The 21,356-nt window shown below is 46.4% G+C and overlaps 2 protein-coding genes across 3 annotated transcripts in view; both read left to right on the top strand.

Moving 5' to 3' along the window:
• gck (glucokinase (hexokinase 4)) overlaps window positions 1–17,741 on the top strand; it is a 30,605-nt gene extending 12,864 nt beyond the window's left edge. For both annotated transcript variants that reach the window (XM_056296895.1, XM_056296903.1), the window contains 9 exons: window positions 1,412–1,574; window positions 4,160–4,314; window positions 4,560–4,679; window positions 4,931–5,026; window positions 6,446–6,545; window positions 7,206–7,389; window positions 11,044–11,199; window positions 11,889–12,122; window positions 16,692–17,741. In XM_056296895.1, the coding sequence (XP_056152870.1) occupies window positions 1,412–1,574; window positions 4,160–4,314; window positions 4,560–4,679; window positions 4,931–5,026; window positions 6,446–6,545; window positions 7,206–7,389; window positions 11,044–11,199; window positions 11,889–12,122; window positions 16,692–16,839 (1,356 nt within the window). In that variant the 3' untranslated portion in view covers window positions 16,840–17,741. The remainder of the gene's footprint in view (window positions 1–1,411; window positions 1,575–4,159; window positions 4,315–4,559; window positions 4,680–4,930; window positions 5,027–6,445; window positions 6,546–7,205; window positions 7,390–11,043; window positions 11,200–11,888; window positions 12,123–16,691) is intronic.
• Window positions 17,742–20,869: 3,128 nt separating this feature from the next.
• Window positions 20,870–21,356, top strand: part of LOC130127349 (myosin regulatory light chain 2, atrial isoform-like) — a 4,877-nt gene continuing 4,390 nt past the window's right edge. Inside the window, exons 1-2 of the mRNA XM_056296966.1 lie at window positions 20,870–20,943; window positions 21,256–21,356. The exon at window positions 21,256–21,356 is cut by the window's right edge and continues 1 nt beyond it. Of these exons, the coding sequence (XP_056152941.1) occupies window positions 20,941–20,943; window positions 21,256–21,356 (104 nt within the window). The 5' untranslated portion in view covers window positions 20,870–20,940. The remainder of the gene's footprint in view (window positions 20,944–21,255) is intronic.

Genomic DNA, 21,356 nt, shown 5'->3' with positions numbered 1-21,356 from the left:
GGATGGATGTTGTCTGGTGTCCATTACAATAATCACTGATGTTTCAGTACATTGTGTGAGGACAAGGGTTAGTGTGTGTGTGTGTGTGTGTGTGTGTGTGTGTGTGTGTGTGTGTGTGTGTGTGTGTGTGTGTGTGTGTGTGTGTGTGTGTGTGTGTGTGTGAACCTACATGGCCTGACCGGGTGAGTTTTGGGAAGGGGTGGGCATTTGTGTGCATGGGGCCTCCATCTTCGTCAGCTGGCCCTCTCTCACCTGAGGATGAAAACAGTGACGCTCCTCATTCAGCGGTATTCACAGCTGACTGGATCTGCACACACACGGGGCAGACACTCACTCGCCACACACTTAGATACAAACACCACGAGGCTCATTTAGTAGGCTTGTGAAGGATGCCCTGTGTCAGTTCTCACCTCAGCCAGATGGTAAAGATGCCTTGTAGCTACAGCTCTGTGGTTAATAAAATCCTCATGGTAAGATACCTTTTTCCTACTCTGGCCTGGTCTGCAGTGTAACAGTTCTCTACATGATGAAGTTATGATTGTACTTGTAATTTTATTTTTTTAACTAACCCACTGTTGTTTGAAAAGAATTTTCCGGGTGGGGAATTTTGTATAGGGAATTCTACTGTCATTTATTCTCAAAATGTGTTCCTTGTGTTAACTCCATGGGTGAGCTTTGCATATTTTCAAATGCATTTGCTGATACCTTTAATTGTTACGTGTACAAACATAATGATAATGAAGCTTAATTGAATACTATTTTATCTTAGATAAAAAGAGAAAAAAGGAAATGCTATGGACAAGTTAGACAAAACATTTCAGAGGATAAAACAGTAATAATAATAATTTATTATTATTATTATTACTGCTAATATTATTAGTTATTTTTTATTATCGCTGTTATTATTATTATTACTTCTAATATTATTACTATTATTTTTTATTATTGTTATTATTACTAATATTATTATTATGACTAATAATCTATTATTATTACTAGTTTTATCCTCTGAAAAGTTTTGCCTAACTTGTCCATAGTTTTCCTTTTTATCCAACTTTCTAAAGTCTCTCCATTATGGTCTTTACTTCATCCTCTGCCCTTTTCCAACAGGGTCCAGTTATTACTTGTGGTGTTACAGAGAGTTTGAAAAATATGTTCACTATTGTTTCCATTTGTTCTTGTATTCCTGCCTATGTGTTTTATTTTATTATTTTAGCATGCTCGAAAGAAAAATCAATCAATCAATCAATCATCATGGCAGACACTCACACAAGAATTTTACAATTATAATTACAACGAAGTTATAAAATAATTTTTTAAAAACGTTTAGAAATTCTTGTCGAATACCTCCTACCCAAACTCGGTGTTAGTTCGTTTTCGACACCGCAGCTCTCCCCGTCTCCCCGCGCAGGTGGAGCAGATTCTCTCCGAGTTCACGTTAAATAAAGAAGAGCTGAAGGAGGTGATGAAGAGGATGCAGCGGGAGATGGACAGAGGGCTGCGCTTAGAGAGTCACGAAGAGGCCAGCGTCAAAATGCTCCCCACCTACGTCTGCTCCACCCCGGAGGGATCAGGTAGACGAATACTCCAGAGTTTTGTTTCTGCTCGTCACTGACGCCATGTTCACAGGAAAGCCTGCTCGGCTAAAGGGTTATACTTGTTAGCTAGGGGCTAACGTGTCTTATTAGTAGTTTACAATAATAATAATAATAATTACTTTATATCCCGATATACAAATCTGATAAGCACTTAAAACTTGAACCATTTTCTGTTACTCGAGTGTTGATCGTTTCCAACTCTGGCTTCGTCCTAGTGCAAGCGGTTATTTTGTTGCCCAGTGCGAGATTCGATACGCCGTGTTCCGCACCGCTCGGCTAAAGGGTCATACCCGTTAGCTAGGGGCTAACGTGTCTTACTAGTAGTTTACACTAGTAATGATCCAACGTTCTGTCACCTTCGTCATGTTCTGGCAACGGTGTTTAAATCGTTGACACGTTTTTGTTTCTGTCGTCAGGTCACAATAAAAACCTATACGATCGAGGATCACCATATTTATATGCGCCGCCATCTTCCCCGCACAAACCCACCTTGCCTCACCCAGTACCGACCGCGGTGGGAAGATGGCGGCCTCACCCAGCACCGTCCAATGCAGTGTCTTTGTCTGCGTCTTAAGTTTGTCCTCGTTTGGCGGCTGGGAAAGCCTGGTCCGCCGCGTCCGGTGGGCCCAGGGACCGCGGCCCCTGCCTGGAGCTGTGCCCGAAGAGGTAACACCGAGGGCGGTCTGACAGGACGCGGACGCGGGGCAGGCTAAGCTAACTGCTAGCCCATGCGGACCGGCGGCTCCTACAGCCGTCCTGGTTGGCGTTCGTTCCCCTGGACAGTGGTTATTATTATTATTATTATTATTATTATTATTATTTTGTTTAGTTTAGGTATATGTGTTAGTTTGGATATGTGTGTTCTTGTAGTTCTTGTCTTTTGTCTTCGATTCTGAAAATGCTAACTTGTGGGGTTAGCCCTATGTTCCCCCAGCCCTGTTGGTTAGCTATCGAACAGGTTAGCTATCGGTTAAGGTTAGCTACCGAACAGGTTAGCTATCGAACAGGTTAGCTATCGGTTAAAGTTAGCTATCGGTTAAGGTTAGCTATCGAACAGGTTAGCTATCGAACAGGTTAGTTATCGGTTAAGGTTAGCTATCGAACAGGTTAGCTATCGGTTAAGGTTAGCTGTCGAACAGGTTAGCTATCGGTTAAGGTTAGCTATCGAACAGGTTAGCTATCGGTTAAGGTTAGCTATCGAACAGGTTAGCTATCGAACAGGTTAGCTATCGAACAGGTTAGCTATCGAACAGGTTAGCTATCGGTTAAGGTTAGCTATCGGTTAAGGTTAGCTATCGAACAGGTTAGCTATCGAACAGGTTAGTTATCGGTTAAGGTTAGTTATCGGTTAAGGTTGTTAGACTAAGGTTAAGGTTAGAGTTAGGCAGAGGTTGAGGTTAAGCCGGGTTAAGGTCGGTTAGGTTAAGTCTCGGTAAATTTAACGAAATAGGGTTGAGGCTGTAACCAAGGCTAATGTTAATGTAAAGGCTATTAGCATTTCGCGACCCTTGACTAAATCACATTTTATAGTCACTTGACAACAGAAACAAAAATATGTTTCAGTAGCAACACCTTTTTTTTTATTATAAGGTGAGTTAAAAGAAGAAAAAAAAACCCCCAAAGCAACAGAAGTTGTCTTTTTAACACCCCACCCAGTGTAGAGAACCATTGTCTTACCTTCTAAAGCGAAGCGGAAGTACGTCGGGCATGTTCGAGGCTCTTTTAGAGGAAATATTTTGTATTTTCCTCGTTAAGTGTTCTACCCGTGGTGATAACGGGTAAGTGGGTGAAAGTTTTCAGTGTCCACCCAAGGACAGACGCATTTCAAATTAGACTTGGACAAGCCACTCCCCAGATAGCATCCGGACGTGGGCCACTTCAGGCAATGATGCGGCACTGATGGCCTTCTTCTGGCCCTGACAAAATGGATGTGTGCCCGAAGTGGCCCAGACGTATAATAGCAAATATTCCAAATCAAATGTGGGCCTTTTTTGGCAAAGATGCGGCGCTCTCGGCAACATGTAATCTGGATGTGGCCCTGAAGTGGCCCGTGTGGTAAATGGTAAATATGGTGCAAATATCACAAAACAAATATGGGCCACCTTTGGCAAATATGTGGCACATGTGGCATTTCTATGGCTTGGTTCTGGCCCAGATCTGGCAAACAGGAGTGGACCGCCCAAGTGCCATTATTCCATGCAGTATGTGGGCCGGATGAAAGTGTCAGTGTGGGACTGGTCTGGGCCACAGCAATTTTGCTATCTGGGTCAAAAGTGAGATTTTGTACTCCATTACAAATACTTTCAAACAATACATTTCACTCGGGCACCAGAAAATGGTTCAAGGGTTTCAGAAAATGTATCAAATTGGGAAATTCCAGTTGGGAAATCTTACCCAATCCAGGTCAAAAGTGCTGCAAAGTCTGTAAAACGATTTTTCCAAGAAATTGCTGATGTATTTCAAAGATGGGTGCTAGTCCCAAACGGGGCTAAGATATGCTTAGTTTGTGGAGACGTAACGATGGCCACCGGGACAGTGAATGTTTATATGCATTCCACTAGAGGTGGGAGATTTCCTGGCTCTGGACCTTGGGGGGACAAACTTCCGCGTGATGCTGGTGAAGGTGGGCGAAGACGAGGAGAGGGGTTGGAAGGTGGAAACCAAAACCCAAATGTACTCCATCCCAGAAGACGCCATGACAGGGACTGCTGAAATGGTGAGTAGGCTAAAATGTCTTTATGCATGCTCAATCCAGGTAAGAAAATCACAGAAAGTTGAATCAAGTTCATCGGGACCCCCTTAATTAAGGATGTGCACTCAATAAATGTTGTGTCCAGATGAACTGATTCAACTTTCTGTGGTGCATAGGCTACTTCTGCGGACAGTGCTGAAAGGTGACTTTTTTATTGCATAGAAGGGGGGGACATGAGAAGTCACAAAGTCTCACTGTCTTCTCTGCAGCTGTTTGACTACATCGCAGAGTGTATCTCAGACTTTCTGGACAAGCACCACATCAAACACAAGAAGCTCCCTCTGGGTTTTACTTTCTCCTTCCCCGTACGGCATGAGGACATTGACAAGGTGAGGGATGAGGAAAGCTGCCATACACTGAACATCTGCTAGGCAACGGTGTTATTGGGCAGCGCTACCCTGAAGCAGCGATTACATAACAACTGTACATTGTGTGCCGTCGCCGGATGATATTCCCAGAGCTGTTGCTTGAAGAATCGCAGTGTACATTTTGTCACGGTGTGTGATTTTGTGTGGGTGTATGTGGTAATTGTGTATTTTTATTGATAACACCAACAGTTTTTATTTTCTCTCCCCTGTAGGGCATTCTTCTGAACTGGACCAAAGGGTTCAAGGCATCCGGGGCAGAGGGGAACAATGTTGTGGGTCTATTACGAGATGCTATTAAGAGACGAGGGGTAAGTTTGATCTGGTTTGAAGGACAGCAAATCATGATAACAACTAAAAATACCAGATTGTGGGTTTTTTGTTTTTGTTTGTTTTTTTTTTTTTGGTTAACCTTTTCACATGCAGGTCTGAAAATGTTGTCTTGCACACTCCAGAAGGTCCATAGCATCATGTGGCACAAAGTGGCCATTTGGAGACTCCAAATTGGCATTTTCAAATCCAACTATACATAGTCACACTAAAAACAATGTAAAATCAGAATCATATTTATTGTCAAGTAGTTCAAGAACATACAAGGAATTTGACTTGGTATGTTGGTGCAATGAGGGTAATAGTAACAGCAACAGTAAAGTAAAAGTTAAAAGAATAATAAGCTATAATAAAATATATATACAAGACAAAATAAAAATGCTCATATGGTGCTATATAATCATATTTGAAGGTCAAGTGGGAAGACTTATGGCTATATCTCCACCGAGTCACTGGCTTAAGAGACAAAGCCAACGACGGTTATTTTCATTCATACAATTATATCTGATTTAAGTGAAGATAGAATTCAGTTTACACTCTGTTTGGAGCTTCAGCAGCTCATTTGACTAGGTTAAATCTGACACTTCAGAAACAAAATATAAAGGGAGACCATGATGCATCAAATATCCAAAAGGGTTCAAGAGCTACAGCCGTTTTAGTTTGGGTACTTCTTTTTTGGTCTTAGGCTTAGAAATCAAGGGCATCTTAAAGGGTTAAATTCCTGTCACCTGGTAATGACTGTTAACACCAGTGGCGCCTGATGCAAAAATTTTTTGGGGGGGCGCAATCTACCTTGGCACAGCACACCTGACAGCTGCTTTAATGTCCACACAGTCACAGAGTTATTAAGAAGGACAATGTAGCCTATAGATTTTATCAGGGTTCATAGACGGTGGATGATTGACAGTCGAGACGAGGCGTGGTGGTGGGTGTGAACATGGTTGACAGCCACGAGAATTGTCCAATCACATTAGATCAAAAAACATTAAAACAATACCAATTCACTGCCAATAAAAGTGGGAGTGTCCGGGGTGCACAGAACTGCGCCGTCTGGAAAATCTGAAGAAACCAATCAGACAGCAGCCTCAGGTCACCTGCTCGCCACAAGTTGGAGGGCTTACATGAGGTATCGTTTGGCCAGCACCCATCACCCAGGAAGTATATGTATTCAGACAGGAACCAACCAAATACCATTTGGACCAATATTTAATGCTGCTGACAGGCGCTCACAGACTGAAAAACACTTTTATTTCATCATTATTTGCATTATACAACTAAATTATATTTAACGTGTTTAAGTAGATTTTCATCTCTTGATATCTGAAGGGGGTGGCGCCCCAGTGCCCTGTACTGGCCAGCCAGCACTGGTTAACACATCTTCATGTCTGAATGTCACTCAGGACTTTGAGATGGACGTGGTCGCCATGGTCAACGACACAGTGGCCACCATGATCTCCTGCTACTACGAAGACCGAAGCTGTGAAGTTGGAATGATTGTTGGTAAGGAGCCGCCACCATGCACACACACACAAAACTTTGTCTTCCTATATTTGTGGAGACCCCTTAATGACTATATTAGCCCTAAACCCAAGTCCTAATCCTAAAATAGACCCTTGAAGAAGTGAGGATCAGCCAAAATTTCCCCACTCTTATGGTTAAAAACTCAAAAGTGGAGTCCGTGGTGGTGTAGCGGTCTAAGCATCGGCTTTGTGTAGATGCAGTTGCCCCCTGGGGACCGGGGTTCGCGCCCCGGTCTTGTCAGATCCGACTATGGCCGGACTCGATGAAGCAGCAATAATTGGCAACGCTGTCTTCGGGAGGGGGGCGGAGTCGGCTTGTGTTCGTCACATGAATGCGTCTGTGTGTGTGTCGGAAAAGCAGTGGTTCGGCCTGGAGTCTCCTTGTCACGAAAGTGGCGAGGCGTCTCCTTCGAGACTGCCGGCCGGAGAGATGCGGTTGGTGAACGCATGCAGTACGAGGGTGGAGTTTGAACTAAAATTAGGGATCGATTGGCCACTAAATTGGGAGAAATCAGAAATAAATTAGAAAAAAAAAACTCAAAGTGGGCCTTGCAGACACAGCTTAACAAGAACACACCTGCTGACACACCAGCAGATCTGAACACACCGATACTCAACACATCATCCTCCGTCTCTGCAGGTACCGGTTGTAATGCATGTTACATGGAGGAGATGCGCACGGTGGAGCTGGTGGAGGGGGAGGAGGGCCGGATGTGTGTGAACACCGAGTGGGGAGCGTTCGGAGACAATGGGGAGCTGGATGAGTTCAGACTGGAGTATGACAGAGTGGTGGATGAGACCTCCATCAACCCAGGACAGCAACTGTACGTCTTCTTTTTGTTTTTTCTTTGCATTTTTTACCTTTCTTACTCGACAGTGGCAGTGAAAGGCAGACAGGAAATGAGGGAGGGAGGGGGGTGTGACATACAATAAAGGTCACTGGCTGGAATCGAACCGGCGACAGTTGCAACCATGTGTGGTATGCACAATAACCATTCAGCCACGGAGGTGCCTGAGCAACTGTAGGTGCTCTGATCGGGGGTCGAAATGTGTGTGTGTGTGTGCGTGTGAAAAATCTGCAGATCAGACGGTAGCGACATTAAACCTGTTGAAAAACAGGAAGTATTAAAAAAAGGGGGGCATGCAGAGATGACATAATGTCCTTTTAAGGTTTTTCTTTTAGGACACATTGTGATTTGTTAGACAGGACATAAGTGGAGACAGACAGGAGCTATCCACCTTACTCCTAGCCCCCATGATGCCTTGCGTGAATTATGGGTGCGACTTCCGGCAAGTCCTGTCACTGAACCGGAACCGGCGTTATCGTCTTTTTCTTCAGCCAAATCTGCCGCCGGTCTGTGATACTGCTTCCGCTGAACACCGGAAGTATTACCCATAATCGCTTCCCCAGTTACCCCCCCCCCCCCCAGGAAACTCATGAATAGGATGGAATTTGAGAGGAAGACGTGGAAGTTTTTTTTTAAATCTAAAACTAGATTTAAAATCCAGTCAGGGCCTGAGTCCACACCAGGAGCACGTTCAGCCCCGACCAAAGGTAGCCAAATGTTTATTTAAATGGAAACAGTGGTGTGTTGACCACCCTGTTGCAGTGCAACCATGGCAGCTGAGAAGGCCATTCTTTACGTTCTTTTCGAAGAATTTGTGGAGCCTGATGTAATCAATTTAAACGCATGTTTTATCATCATCATCATCATCAGGTTGCGTATCCTCGGATGGCTCTGACCCTCTCACGCCACCCGTCTCTATCCTGCATAGCAACCGGAAGATCCTCAGATGGACATCTCGTGTCGTCGACAAGTTGATTGATGTAATTTCTTGCAGGCCTTCCCACACGTCTTTCCACGTTTGGGGGACCAAAGCAGAGTGTCGCTTGCAAGTTCTTCCTTGCTCCTCCAGCAATGACCAGCAAATCGAACCCTTCAGTGTTTGAGATGGCGGGTATATTGTCATAGAGACATTTCTTTGTAGGGTGCTTCTTCCAGGATACATTTAGTGCAGCACGCAGCATTCTGGTGAAAGCCCCATCAAGTTTGGATTCAAGCCGTTTAGTGAGGGTCCAAGAAGATGATGTTTAATACTATACTTATAATAATCATTATCATTACATTTATATAGCGCTTTTCTAGACACCAAAGCGCTTCACATTGAGGGGGTAACTTCAATCACCACCAATGTGTAGCACTCACCTGGGTGATGCACGGCAGCCATTTTGCGCCAGAACACTCACCACACATCAGCTTGAGGTGGAGAGGGGGGAATCATTGAGACAATTACATGGGGGAATGATTAGGTGGTCAGATTAGGTGGCCAGATAGAGCCAGGTTGGGAATTTTGCCAGGACACTAGGGGACCCTCTACTCTTTGCAATAAGTGCCATGGGATCTTTAATGACCATAGTGAGTCAGGACCTCGGTTTAATGTCTCATCCGAAGGACTGACGTCTCATCCGAAGGACCAAACAAAAATAAAAAAAAAAATAAAAAATCCTCCTAGCCTCCAGGGGACGATCGATGGTAGCGGGAAATTGCTCTCCGGTGTTAGTTCTGCTGGCCTCCAGGGGGCGATCGATGACGACAGGCACCGTGCGTCGCTGGTCCTCCTGGCCTCCAGGAGACGGTGGAGCCATCAGGCTGGGCTGGAAAACCTCCGGTCTCTGGTCTTATGACAAACATGTCTTCTAATGTCTTCAGTTGTTGCATACACCATACAGCGGGGTTTACTTACACGCCGCTGCTGATTGGGTAACACCTCTGACACCCCCCCCAAAGAGAGAAAACATATGTCAAAGGCCATTGCACACCAAATGGTTCAACCCAGAAAATGTAGCCAAACGGTGCACACTGTTTTCAGACTGAACACGCCCCTGGACACCGTAGAAGGAGTTGGCAGCATGAGCCCCCCTGTGTTTTTAGGGTGCACGTTGGGGCGTGTAGCTTAAAAACGTGTCCTCCATTTATTCGCTCTCGGAGCCTTCTCCTTAATAATCATCATTGTATGACAATTCTCACCTGACTCGCACCTGAGGCCTCTGAGTGGTTGCTAGCGTACCTTCCATTTTTCCTGCTAGTGTTTGTGAGCGGCCAGAGTCCTCATACGTCAGCGGTCCGTTGGTGGGTGGGGGTCAGATTAATGACATCTCTCTGGTGATTGCCATGGAGCCCGTGGGTCTTAATGGCTGTTTGCCTTTCGCCCTGACGGTCTGCTCTAAACCAACCCTCACTCAGCCTCTTTAAGTTAAGGACACAGAGGCTGCTGTTCAGCTCCTCTCCTCCTCCGCCCTGAGGAAACCATCGTTGTTTGCTCATGTGTTGGGTGACGCACATCTCCTTCCTCTCTTCTATCACTCTCTCATTGTTGTCTTTTTTTCTTTTGCACCTGGGTGTGGAACTTAAACATTTTGGGCACCGGCCAACTGGGCAAGTGAAGCAGCACCCTGGACAGGCCGCCAGGCTATCACAGGGCCTCAATTATTTTTCCATAAATGTAAAAACGTTTATAGAAATCATATTTAACAAGTGTCTCCCCTACTCACCTACCCACCCCATCACAGTATACCCATCCATCCATTATCCGAACCGCTTATCCTGCTCCCCAGGGTTGCGGGGATGCTGGAGCCTATCCCAACAGTCATTGGGCGGCAGGCGGGGAGACACCCTGGACAGGCAGCCTGGCCATCACACAGGGCCGACACACACACACACACACACACACACACACACACACACACACACACACACACACACACACATAGATGTCACAGAGAAATCTTTTGAGGAAAAGACAGTTTTAGGTCGGTTTTGTTTTGCAGACTGTTTGAGGTTCTCCGCCCATCATTTCTACATGTGATCCCAGATAGCAAAATTGCTGTGGCCCGGACCCGCCCCACACCCGACACTTACATCCGGCCCACATACTGCATGGAATTATGGCACTTGGTCAGTCCGCTCCTGTTTGCCAGATCTGGGCCAGAACCAAGCCATAGCGATGCCGCATGTGCCACATATTTACAGGTGGCCCATATTTGTTTTGTGATATTTTGGCCATATTCACCATTTACCACACGGGCCACTTCAGGGTCACATCCAGATTACATGTTGCCCAGAGCACCGCATCTTTGCCAAACAAGGCCCACATTTGATGTGGCATATTTGGGCCATATTTGCTATGATACATGTGGGCCACTTCGGGCTCACATCCATTTTGTCAGGGCCAGAAGAAGGCCATCAGTGCCACATCATTGCCTGAAGTGGCCCACATCCGGATGCTGTCTGGGATGTGAAACCGACTTCATCCATAATCTGTTATGCATTTATTAACTGTCACTTTCCAAGCAGGTTAATGCTCTCCTTTTTGTACTTGCCCATCCTCCAAACCACTCAAGCTAAATTTTGACAAATGTTTTCACTTTCTCAAGCTCCAACCATCAAGTCTTTTCTTAACCTTCCCCCTCCCTCTAGATATGAGAAGCTGATCAGTGGAAAGTATATGGGAGAACTGGTGAGACTGGTTCTGATGAAGTTGGTCAATGAGGACCTGCTGTTTAACGGCGAGGCGTCCGACCTGCTCAAGACACGTGGGAGCTTTGAGACACGTTACGTCTCACAGGTAGAAAGGTGAGGTGACCGCAGCACAACCGTCTTTACAAAAGTCTGTAAATCTCCCGAGTATTCCGCCCTCATGTCCACTACTTCTCTGTAGTTTGTTCCATGAAAAGAAACTGAAATATTTCTTTGATACCCCTGATTTCATCTATGAGTCACTGTTGTCCCTCTGCAAATACAAAAACCTCAATGAGAGGGCGTCCGGATGGCGTGGCGGTCTATTCTGTTGCCTACCAACACGGGGATCGCCAGATTGAATCCCCGTATTGCCTCCGGCTTGGTCGGGCGTCCCTACAGACACAATTGGCCGTGTCTGTGGTCAGGAAGCTGGATGTGGGTATGTGTCCTGGTCGCTGCACTAGCACCCCCTCTGGTCGGTTGGGGCGCCTGTTCAGAGGGGAGGGGGAACTAGGGGGAATAGCGTGATCCTTCCACGCGCTACGTCCCCCTGGTGAAACTCCTCACTGTCAGGTGAAAAGAAGTGGCTGGCGACTTCACATGTATCGGAGGAGGATGTGGTAGTCTGCAGCCCTCCCCGGATCGGCACAGGGGGTGGAGCAGTAACTGGGATGGCTCAGAAGAGTGGGGTAATTGGCCAAGTACAACTGGGGAGAAAAAGAAAAAAAACTCAATGAGGCAGCCATGGCATTGTTATTCCGCTCATCTAAATCCATTTTCTTGTCCTTGTCTTGCTTTTTTAGTGACTCCGGTGACAGGAAGCAGATCTACAACATCCTGTCTACGCTAGGCGTGCTGCCATCAGAGCTGGACTGTGACATTGTGCGTCTGGTGTGTGACAGCGTGTCCACCCGCTCAGCTCACATGTGCGGGGCGGGTCTTGCAGGCGTCATCAACGTCATGAGGGAGCGGCGCTGCCAAGAGGCGCTGAAGATAACCGTGGGGGTTGACGGTTCTGTCTACAAATTGCACCCATGGTGAGGAATAGGAGATAGGACTGTTGGTTTCTAAACACCTGGTTTAGAAGATAGCAACTATACGTTGTTGTTGTTGTTGTTTTGTTTTTTTAAGTTTAAATTCAACTTTATTATTGTGTGTATTAGTGTGTTCTCCCTGTGTCTGCGTGGGTTTCCTCCGGGTGCTCCAGTTTCCTCCCACAGTCCAAAGACATGTAGGCAGCGGCGGGAAGCCTGGAATTAAAAGTTTGTTTTGGTCCGCTAACTAATTAGTGTCATAACGTCAGTTAAAATTGGCTCAATACATCAGGTGAGGGATGTAAAGAAAATAGTGGAGGCTCTCTGAGGCCCCTGTCACCCCTTACAAAAGGTGCAAAATGGTTTAGTACATCCCTCACGAGCATCTCTCAATGCAGCTCATCTAGTCCTGTCACGAGTGACTGCTGATACTGGGTTAAGTCGGGTTAAAATAGATTAACGTACTGTGATTGTAAAAAATATACAGTATGCTAGAACTCAAAAAAGTGATGCGTGAGAGACAAACGAGGAAAGGGGCCCACAGAGACTGCTTATGTGTAGGGCCCAGAATTTTATGCTACACCACTGCGTGTAGGTCAGATGAATTGGCATTACTAAATTGTCCCTAGGTATGTTTGTTTGTGTGTGTGTGTGTGTATGTGTGTGTGTGTGTGTGTGTGTGTGATGGCCTAGCGGCCTGTCCAGGGTGTCTCCCCGCCTGCCACCCAGTGACTGCTGTGATAGGCTCCAGCATCCCCGTGACCCTGAGAGCAGGATAGGCGGTTTGGATAATGGATGGATGTATTAGAATACAATGAAATTCTTGTGCTCTGGCTCGCTCTGCCTTAATACAAGGACACACCATCTCAAAAGAAAACAAACACTACAGACCTACATAGACTATGTATACATGAATTCATACATTATATAAACAATATAGAAAAGTACACGATAAGATAACAACGTAAGGTGCATATGGTTGCATCAGCTGTTCAGCAACCTGACTGCCTGTGGAAAGAAACTATTACTGAGGTGGTGTGTGATTTGATGCCCCGGTAACGTTTTTTTAGATGGAAGGAGTGAGAACATAACATGAGCGGGGTGGCTGGTGTCCTTAGTGATGTTTTGGGCTTTCCTTTCGCAGCGAGTGGTCTAAATATTATGACGTTGTGGTAGTTACATGCCAATGATTTTTGCTGCTGTCTTTACAGTCCTTTGCAGCAGTCTGCAGTCCTGAGCAGTCAGGTTGCCAAACAAGACTGTGATACAGCCTGTCAAGACACTCTCCATGGTACTGTGATAAAGTTCATAAGAGTTTTGGTACTCATAACTCTTGAGACGCCTCAGAAGACACAGTCTCTGCTGTGCCTTTTTCAGGATGCAGTTGCCGTTGAGAGACCATGTGAGGGTGTCTGTGATGTGGAAAGCAAGAAATCTAAAACTTTCCATAATTTCAACAGATGACCCGTTGATGAAAATTTTTTTTCTTATTACTCTATTAATCCCCGTGGGGAAATTCTTCCTCTGCATTTAACCCATCCTAGCTGTGTAGCTAGGAGCAGTGGGCAGCCACTGTGCAGCGCCCGGGGACCAACTCCAGTTTGTCTTGCCATGCCTCGGTCAGGGGCACAGACAGGAGTATTAACCCTAACATAGGAATGTGATTTTTTTTTCTGATCTTGCTAAAATCAACAATGATTTCTTTTGTCTTATTGACATTTAGAGAGAGAGGTTATCCTGGCACCATGTGGTTAGATCTTCCATTTCCCCCCTATAGGCCCTCTGATTAGTGTCGCTTATTAGTCCAATCACTATGGTGTCATCTGCGAATTCAATGATGCTGTTGTTGTCATATTTGGCAACACAGTCATGTGTAAACAGATTGTATAATAGGGGGCTGAGACAGCAGCCCTGAGGCACGCCGGTCCTAAGAACTAATGTGGATGAGTATATTTTACCTATTCTCACAGTGCGGCCTGCCTGTCAGGAAATCAAATAGCCAATTACAGACAGTTTCCCAGACCAAGACCTCGGAGCTTCAACACCAGTTTGGATGGTGCAATTGTATTAAAAGCAGAACTGTAATCAGTAAACAACCTTCTGACATAGGTATTTTTCTTTTCAAGGTGTACAAAAGCAGTATGCAGAGCAAGTGAGGTAGTATCATCTACAGATCTGTTGGAACAGCCGGCAAAACTGTAATGGGTTAAAGGTAGCAGGAATGTGACATTTTATATACGGTATTACCAATCTTTTCAGGCACTTCATAATAACAGAGGTCAAAGCAACAGGTCGGTAATCATTAAGGCAAGCGACAGGCATTTTCTTAGGTACAGGCAAAATGGTGGTTTTCTTAAAACTCAGTGGAACCACACACGATGACAGGAACATGTTAAAAATGTCAGGAAAAACCTGAGATAGGTGAGTGTAACATGTCTTGAGGACACGGGAAGGGATGCCATCTGGGCCAGCAGCTTTACGAGCCTTAACCCTTTTTATTTAAAATTTTACTCACATCAGCCTCTGTCATCTGTAGGTCAACTTCATTGGATGGGCACTGTGCTGCGGTTACTGGGTGCAAGTTGTGAGCTTCAAATCAGGCATATTTTTATCTTTTTGTATTTCTTTCTTTCTTTTTCTTTTTTTTTGGAAAATGTCCCCCTTTTTCTCCCGAATTGTATCCGGCCAATTACCCCACTCTTCTGAGCCGTCCCGCCCAGATAGCATCCGGATGTGGGCCACTTCAGGCAGTGATGCGGCACTGATGGTCTTCTTCTGGCCCTGACAAAATGAAAGAGAGCCTGAAGTGGCCCACATGTATAGTAACAAACTTGGCCCAAATCTGCCAAATCAAATGTGGGCCTTTTTTGGCAAAGATGCGGTGCTCTTGGTAACATGTAATCTGGATGTGGCCCGTGTGGTAAATGGTGAATATGGCCCAAATATCACAAAACAAATATGAGCCACCTTTGGCAAATATGTGGCACATGCAGCATTGCTATGGCTTGGTTCTGGCCCAGATCTGGCAAACAGGAGCGGACCGTCCAAGTGCCATCATTCCATGCGGTATGTGGGCCGGATGAAAGTGTCGGGTGTGGGACGGGTCCAGGCCACAGCAATTTTGATATCTTGGCAGTCACTTCTCCACCCCCTCTGCCAATTCGAGGAGGGCTGCAGACTACCACATGCCTCCTCCGATACATGTGGAGTCACCAGCTACTTCTTTTCTTCTGATATTGAGGAGCTTCACCAGGGGGACGGAGTGTGTGGGAGGATCAAGCTATTCCCCACAGTCACCCCCCCCCCCCGAACAGGTGCCCCGACTGACCAGAAGAGGTGTTAGTGCAGCGACCAGGATACATACCCACAACCGGCTTGCCACCCACAGACACGGCCAATTGTGTCTGTAGGGACGCCCGACCAGGCCTGAGGTAACACGGGGATTTGAACCGACGAGCCCCGTGTTGGTAGGCAACGGAATAGATTGCTACACTACCCAGATGCCCTTGTGTATTTCTTTTAATCTATTTATGTCATTTCTGTGACCTGTTATCTTCCTCTCCTGCATTTTATCTTTTTACACATGACCTCCCACAGCCCAACCCCACCATTGTGAAGCAGCACTCGCATATACACACACTTAGACACACTTTCCAAATTAGGCTTCATTTCCAAATGGGAGTCAAACTCATACTCTCCTCATACATGCATACATGCATGCTAGCATGCATACGTACATACATACATACATGGCGGCGCAGTGATTAGCGCTGTCGCCTCACAGCAAGAAGGTCCTGGGTTCGAACCCTGGAGTTGTCCAACCTTGAAGGTCATCCCAGGTCGTCCTCTGTGTTGAGTTTAGATGCTCTCCCTGTGTCCACGGTGGGTTTTCTCCGGGTGCTCCGGTTTCCCCCACCATCTAAAAAGACATGCATGTTAGGGTTAATACTCCTGTCTGTGACCTTGACCGAGGCATGGCAAGACGAACTGGAGTTGGTCCCCGGGTGCTGCACGGCAGCTGCCCACTGCTCTTAGCTACACAGCTAGGATGGGTTAAATGCAGAGTGTAATTTCCCTACGGGAATCAATAAAGTATCTCTCTCATATATACATACATGCACACTTACATATACGTATATACATGCTTACATACATGCATACTTGCATACATAAGTACATACATGATTGCATACACACATACTTATGTATACACACACATACATATATACATATATACATATACATACATATATACATACATATACACATATATATATATACACATATATATATACATACATACACATATACACATACATACACATATATACATACACACACACACACACACACACACACACACATATATATATATATATATATATACACACACACACACACATGCACATGTGTCAACCATACACACATCCTGTTTAGGTAAATGCCTGTTTTTTCACTGTTGGATTTATTTTCGTACAAAGGCCACTGCATTGCTGTCTGAAGTATGACATGTCATTTATAAATCAAGTTTTATCAAATGCTAATGGCTGACTGTTTTTTTCCTTCCCCCAGTTTCCAGGACAGATTCCACAAAATAGTGCGGGAGCTGACGCCTCACTGTGACATCACCTTCATCCAGTCGGAGGAGGGCAGTGGCCGAGGCGCCGCCCTCATCTCAGCAGTTGCCTGTAAGATGGCAGCTTGCATGTTGACACAATAACGGCATTGTGACCCAAGCAGCCTCCCACCAGATCCAAGCATTATGAACTTGGCTGAACTTTTGACCCGGGGCAGTTAATGACCCCCTCGCTGACGGATGTCCAGTGCAATCCAGCCTTTTTCTGGCTTTATCAGAGGATTTCTTTGCCTGTGGGATGTTTGTCAATGTACAAGTGGAGCCCCTCACTATTTCAGGACGTACAAACCACAAACGACTAACCAATAGTATCATAAAGACTGATTTCAAATGTAAGAGACTAATATGTAGCAGTTTAAACACATGTCTCTAAATACCTTTCAGAAGACGTAAAGTTAAAACTGGCCCCATTAGCATTTAGTCGTATGAAGGCCGGTTTAAAACACGTTCCCTTCTTACTGACTTGACAATCTAAGGGTGTAGACAGATCCCACTGAGAAAAGGTATACACTGATGTGCCAAAACATTATGACCACTCACAAATGAATTGAATAAAGTTGATCATCTCCAAACAAGAGCACATGTCAAGGTCTGGGTTGATGAGATGGTAAGTGAAGGATCAGTCCTCATAGCCAATGTGCTGGATGCAGGAGTCAAGACCCGAGTGACTTCGACAAGGGCCAAATTGTTATGGTCAGATAACTGGGTCAGAGCATCTCTGAAATGGCAGTATAGAGTACCAACCGATAGTGGTCTGAGGAGGTACCAACTGGCGACAGGGTGTTGGGCACCCAAGGCTCATTGATGCACGAGGAAAACGAAGGCTATCCGATCTGGTCCGAACTGACAGAAGGTCTACTGTGGCACAAGTCACAGGACATTTTAATGATGGCTATGGGAGGAATATGTAACAATACATAATGCATCACACCCTGCTGCATATGGGGCTGCGCAACCACAGACCGGTCAGAGTGTCCATGATGTCCACTGTCAAAAGCGCCTACAGTAGGCATGCAAGTGTCGGAACTGGACCTTGGAGCAGTGGAAGAAAGTGACCTGGTCCGATGAGTCTTGGTTTCTCTTAGATCACGTAGATGGCTATGTACGTGTGTACTGTTTACCAGGGGAAGTGATGGAACCAGGATGCATTGCGGGAAGACGACAAGCCGGTGGAGGAAGTGTGGTGCTCTTGGCAATGTTCTGCTGGGAAACCCTGGGTCTGGCCATTCGTGTGGACATTAATTTGACACGTGCCATCTGCCTAAACATCCTCGCAGACCAGGCACACCCTTTCATGGCAATGGTATTCCCTGATGGCCGTGGCCTCTTTCAGCAGGATCACACTGCACCCGTTGTTTGGGAACGACTTGAGGAACGTGATGAAGTGTTCAAGGTGTTGCTCCGGCCCCCTGAATTCTCCAGATCTCAGTACGATTGAGCATCTGGGGGATGTGCTGGTCTGACAAGTCCAATCCATGGCAGCTCCACCTTGCAACTTACAGGACTTGAAGGATCTGCTGCTCATGTTTTTGTGCCAGATACCACAGGACACCTTTAGGGGTCTCGTAGAGTCAATGCCTCGATGCTGTTTTGGCGGCACACAGAGGACCAACAGCATAGCAAGCAGGTGGTCATAATGTTTTGGCTCCTCAGTGTATGTGCCACTGATGATACTGTAATTATGATCAGTACAGACCTGTCACAGCAATACAAGCTGGTTGACATGACACAGACAGTTTTTTTGTACATACCGGGTATAACTTCAACTCCAGGGTGATGCTATAACTAAATCATCAATTCATCGCCATACTGTTTAGTCTTTGCTGTATGTGAGCAGTGGTATTGTATTTATATGTCGATAACACTACATAGCTGAGATGTCTTGATTTTTCAAATGCACTTGTAACTAGAGTGCAGTCACTCGAGTGCAGATCTCCGCCAGGCGTACGTATCTCCCTTCTCCGGTGTTCGAACTTGGTGACAAACCCTTTTTTCTTTTCTTTTGCCTACCGGGAGAAGGGAAATACATGCAGACATGAACAGAAAAACGAGTTTTTTTCCTGCAGTTATAAAACTTTTGCGCAGCGCCCAAGTTGATTGAACGGGAAATTTGGAGAAAACAAATTTTTATATGCAGCACTCTAGCTAAAAACTACTACTACTTTCGGCCGCTACCGAAGCGGATCATCCGTTTCCATTTCTTGCATTTAGCTGGCACTCTAGCTAAAAAATCTACCAATGAAAACATCTGGCCTGTCAGTCTGCGGATGTGCAGCCTTCTAGGCAGACCCTCACACAAAGGCAACCGAGTCTAACCAGAAATGACAGAGATCGGGCTGTCATAATTTCAGAGCCCTTATTAAAAGACTTCAGTTGTGTTTAACCGTCACGGTTTTCATGATATAAACTGAATGACGGTGAGTGGCTGCGCTGCTGATTGACCTTCATTCATAAAACTGCGGTAAGAAAACACAGCTCCACCCTGGGAAATGTGTTATTGTAGCTACTGAGATGATGTCCAGCTGTGACTGTTAATCCTTCTCTCGAAGTTGTATTTTTATAGTAGAGTTTTAACACTGGAGACTATGGCACTCCCGCGTGGCAGCAAGGTGACGAGGGTGAATTATTTTTGGTTCATCAAGTGTTCCTCCAGCCCAGATAGCAAAACTGCTGTGGCCCAGACCCGTCTCACATCCGACACTTTCATCCGGCCCACATACCGCGTGGAATCATGGCACATGGGCGGTCCGCTCCTGTTTGCCAGATCTGGGCCAGAAACAAGCCATAGCATGTGCCACATATTTGCCAAAGGTGGCCATATTTGATTTGTGATATTTGGGCCATATTCACCATTTACCACACAGGCCACTTCAGGGTCACATCCAGATCACATGTTGCCCAGAGCGCCGCATCTTTGCCAGAAAAGGCCCACATTTGATGTGGCATATTTGGGCCATATTTGCTATTACACATGTGGGCCACTTCAGGCTCACATCCATTCTGTCAGGGCCAGATCAGGCCGATCAGCTGACTCAGATCAGGCCGCGACGGAGAGCGGCGTTGGCCGAGCGAGCTGGAGAGGGAACGAAGAAAGGGAGGGGCGGCAGTGAGAACAAACGTCTGTCGAAGGTTTTTAACCACCGCAACCACGAGAGGTTCTTGATCATACAGTCGTCACCGCACAACAGATGTTAGGCTGACGGGCCCAGTAATATGTGAGATTAGCCACGGAGAGACGCGACCAAACTCGACACCCCCCCCCCCCCCCGGGGGGCCTCGACCTGGCGGACATGATAAGCTTTGACTTGTATGTGAATAGGTGTGACTGTAAATAAAGTTACTCTTAAGGTAAAACGCTGCACTGTTAAGTCGTTATTCTCGTCGCCTGCCAATAAGGGAACTAATTTAGATGCATGTTATGGGGCTCTAGACTACAGGTGTTAGACTCGGGGGGGGGGGGGTCATGTAGGAAGGTAACGCTTTGGGCAAACACTTGTTTTTTCAGAGCTCGACGAGGCATGAAGAAGAGCTACCGACGTTACGATCACTAAGCAACAAAAACAACCTGGGTCAAGTCACATTTCTAATCCTAAAATCCCAACTTGGTGCCTGCAGAGGGACGTACGAGCACCGGTACGTTCTGTGAAACACCCTTAATTTGGGTGAGGGGGGGGACACCACCCAGCAGCGTGTCAACTGGGGAACTTCGTGGTCGATCTACAGACGTTACTCTCAGCCAACGCTGATGATGATGATGACACATCACTGGTGTCATGGGAGACATGAAGACCCCCCCCCCCTCAACACTAGCGAAGCTCGCCATACGGGTTTAATTATACCTCAGCCATTAGCCGATTAATGTAGCACTGGTTTACGTCTGCCCACCTCGTTTATTCTCTCCCCTCTCCGCCTTCGCTATCTCCGTTTCCTGGCTCCGAGGAACGTCGAGTGCCTCGCTTCTTATCAGAGGTCCTCTGAGAGGGAGGAGAGAGAGGGAGGAGAGAGAGGGAGGAGAGGGAGGAGAGAGAGGGAGATGGGATGGCCATGTAAGGGACTGTCACTCGCCGCACACTATTATAGGAAGGTTGCAGATAACACGGGTCATACATAAACCCTCCCCAACGTCTCCGCCAGTCTGGGAGACCGCAGATCTACAGCGCGCTCACACCCCCCTCTCTGGCGAGCATGGTGAGTAGAGACCAGTCGAAACGTGCACGGTTACTTCTCCTTCTGCGACGCCTCGAACACCGACCTGCGCGGCGCCGCAGAGGCCTCGGTGGGGTTTGTGCGCCCTTGTGAAGTCGCGCTAGCTCGCGTGTGTGTGTGTGTTAAAGTTGACGTTTGTGAATTTGCACGAAAATCCAATGTCTTTGACCGACTCCCGACCCGGCGGCGTCATGTTGACCCCGGGTGACCTCTGAGGCCTCTGCCGGTGTCGTTGGGGTGACTTTAATCTGCAAGTTGTGTTGTGTTCACCTCCCTCATCTGCCCCGTGTGAAGGCGAGCAAGAAAACTGCGAATAAGAGACAGCGAGGAGCCCAGAAGGCCTGCTCCAACGTCTTCTCCATGTTCGAACAGTCTCAGATACAGGAGTTCAAGGA

The sequence above is a fragment of the Lampris incognitus genome, chromosome 1, assembly GCF_029633865.1.
Source record: "Lampris incognitus isolate fLamInc1 chromosome 1, fLamInc1.hap2, whole genome shotgun sequence".
Classification (NCBI taxonomy): domain Eukaryota; kingdom Metazoa; phylum Chordata; class Actinopteri; order Lampriformes; family Lampridae; genus Lampris; species Lampris incognitus.
The sequence above is the reverse complement of the archived record's forward strand: the minus strand, read 5'-3'. Positions and strand labels throughout refer to the sequence as shown.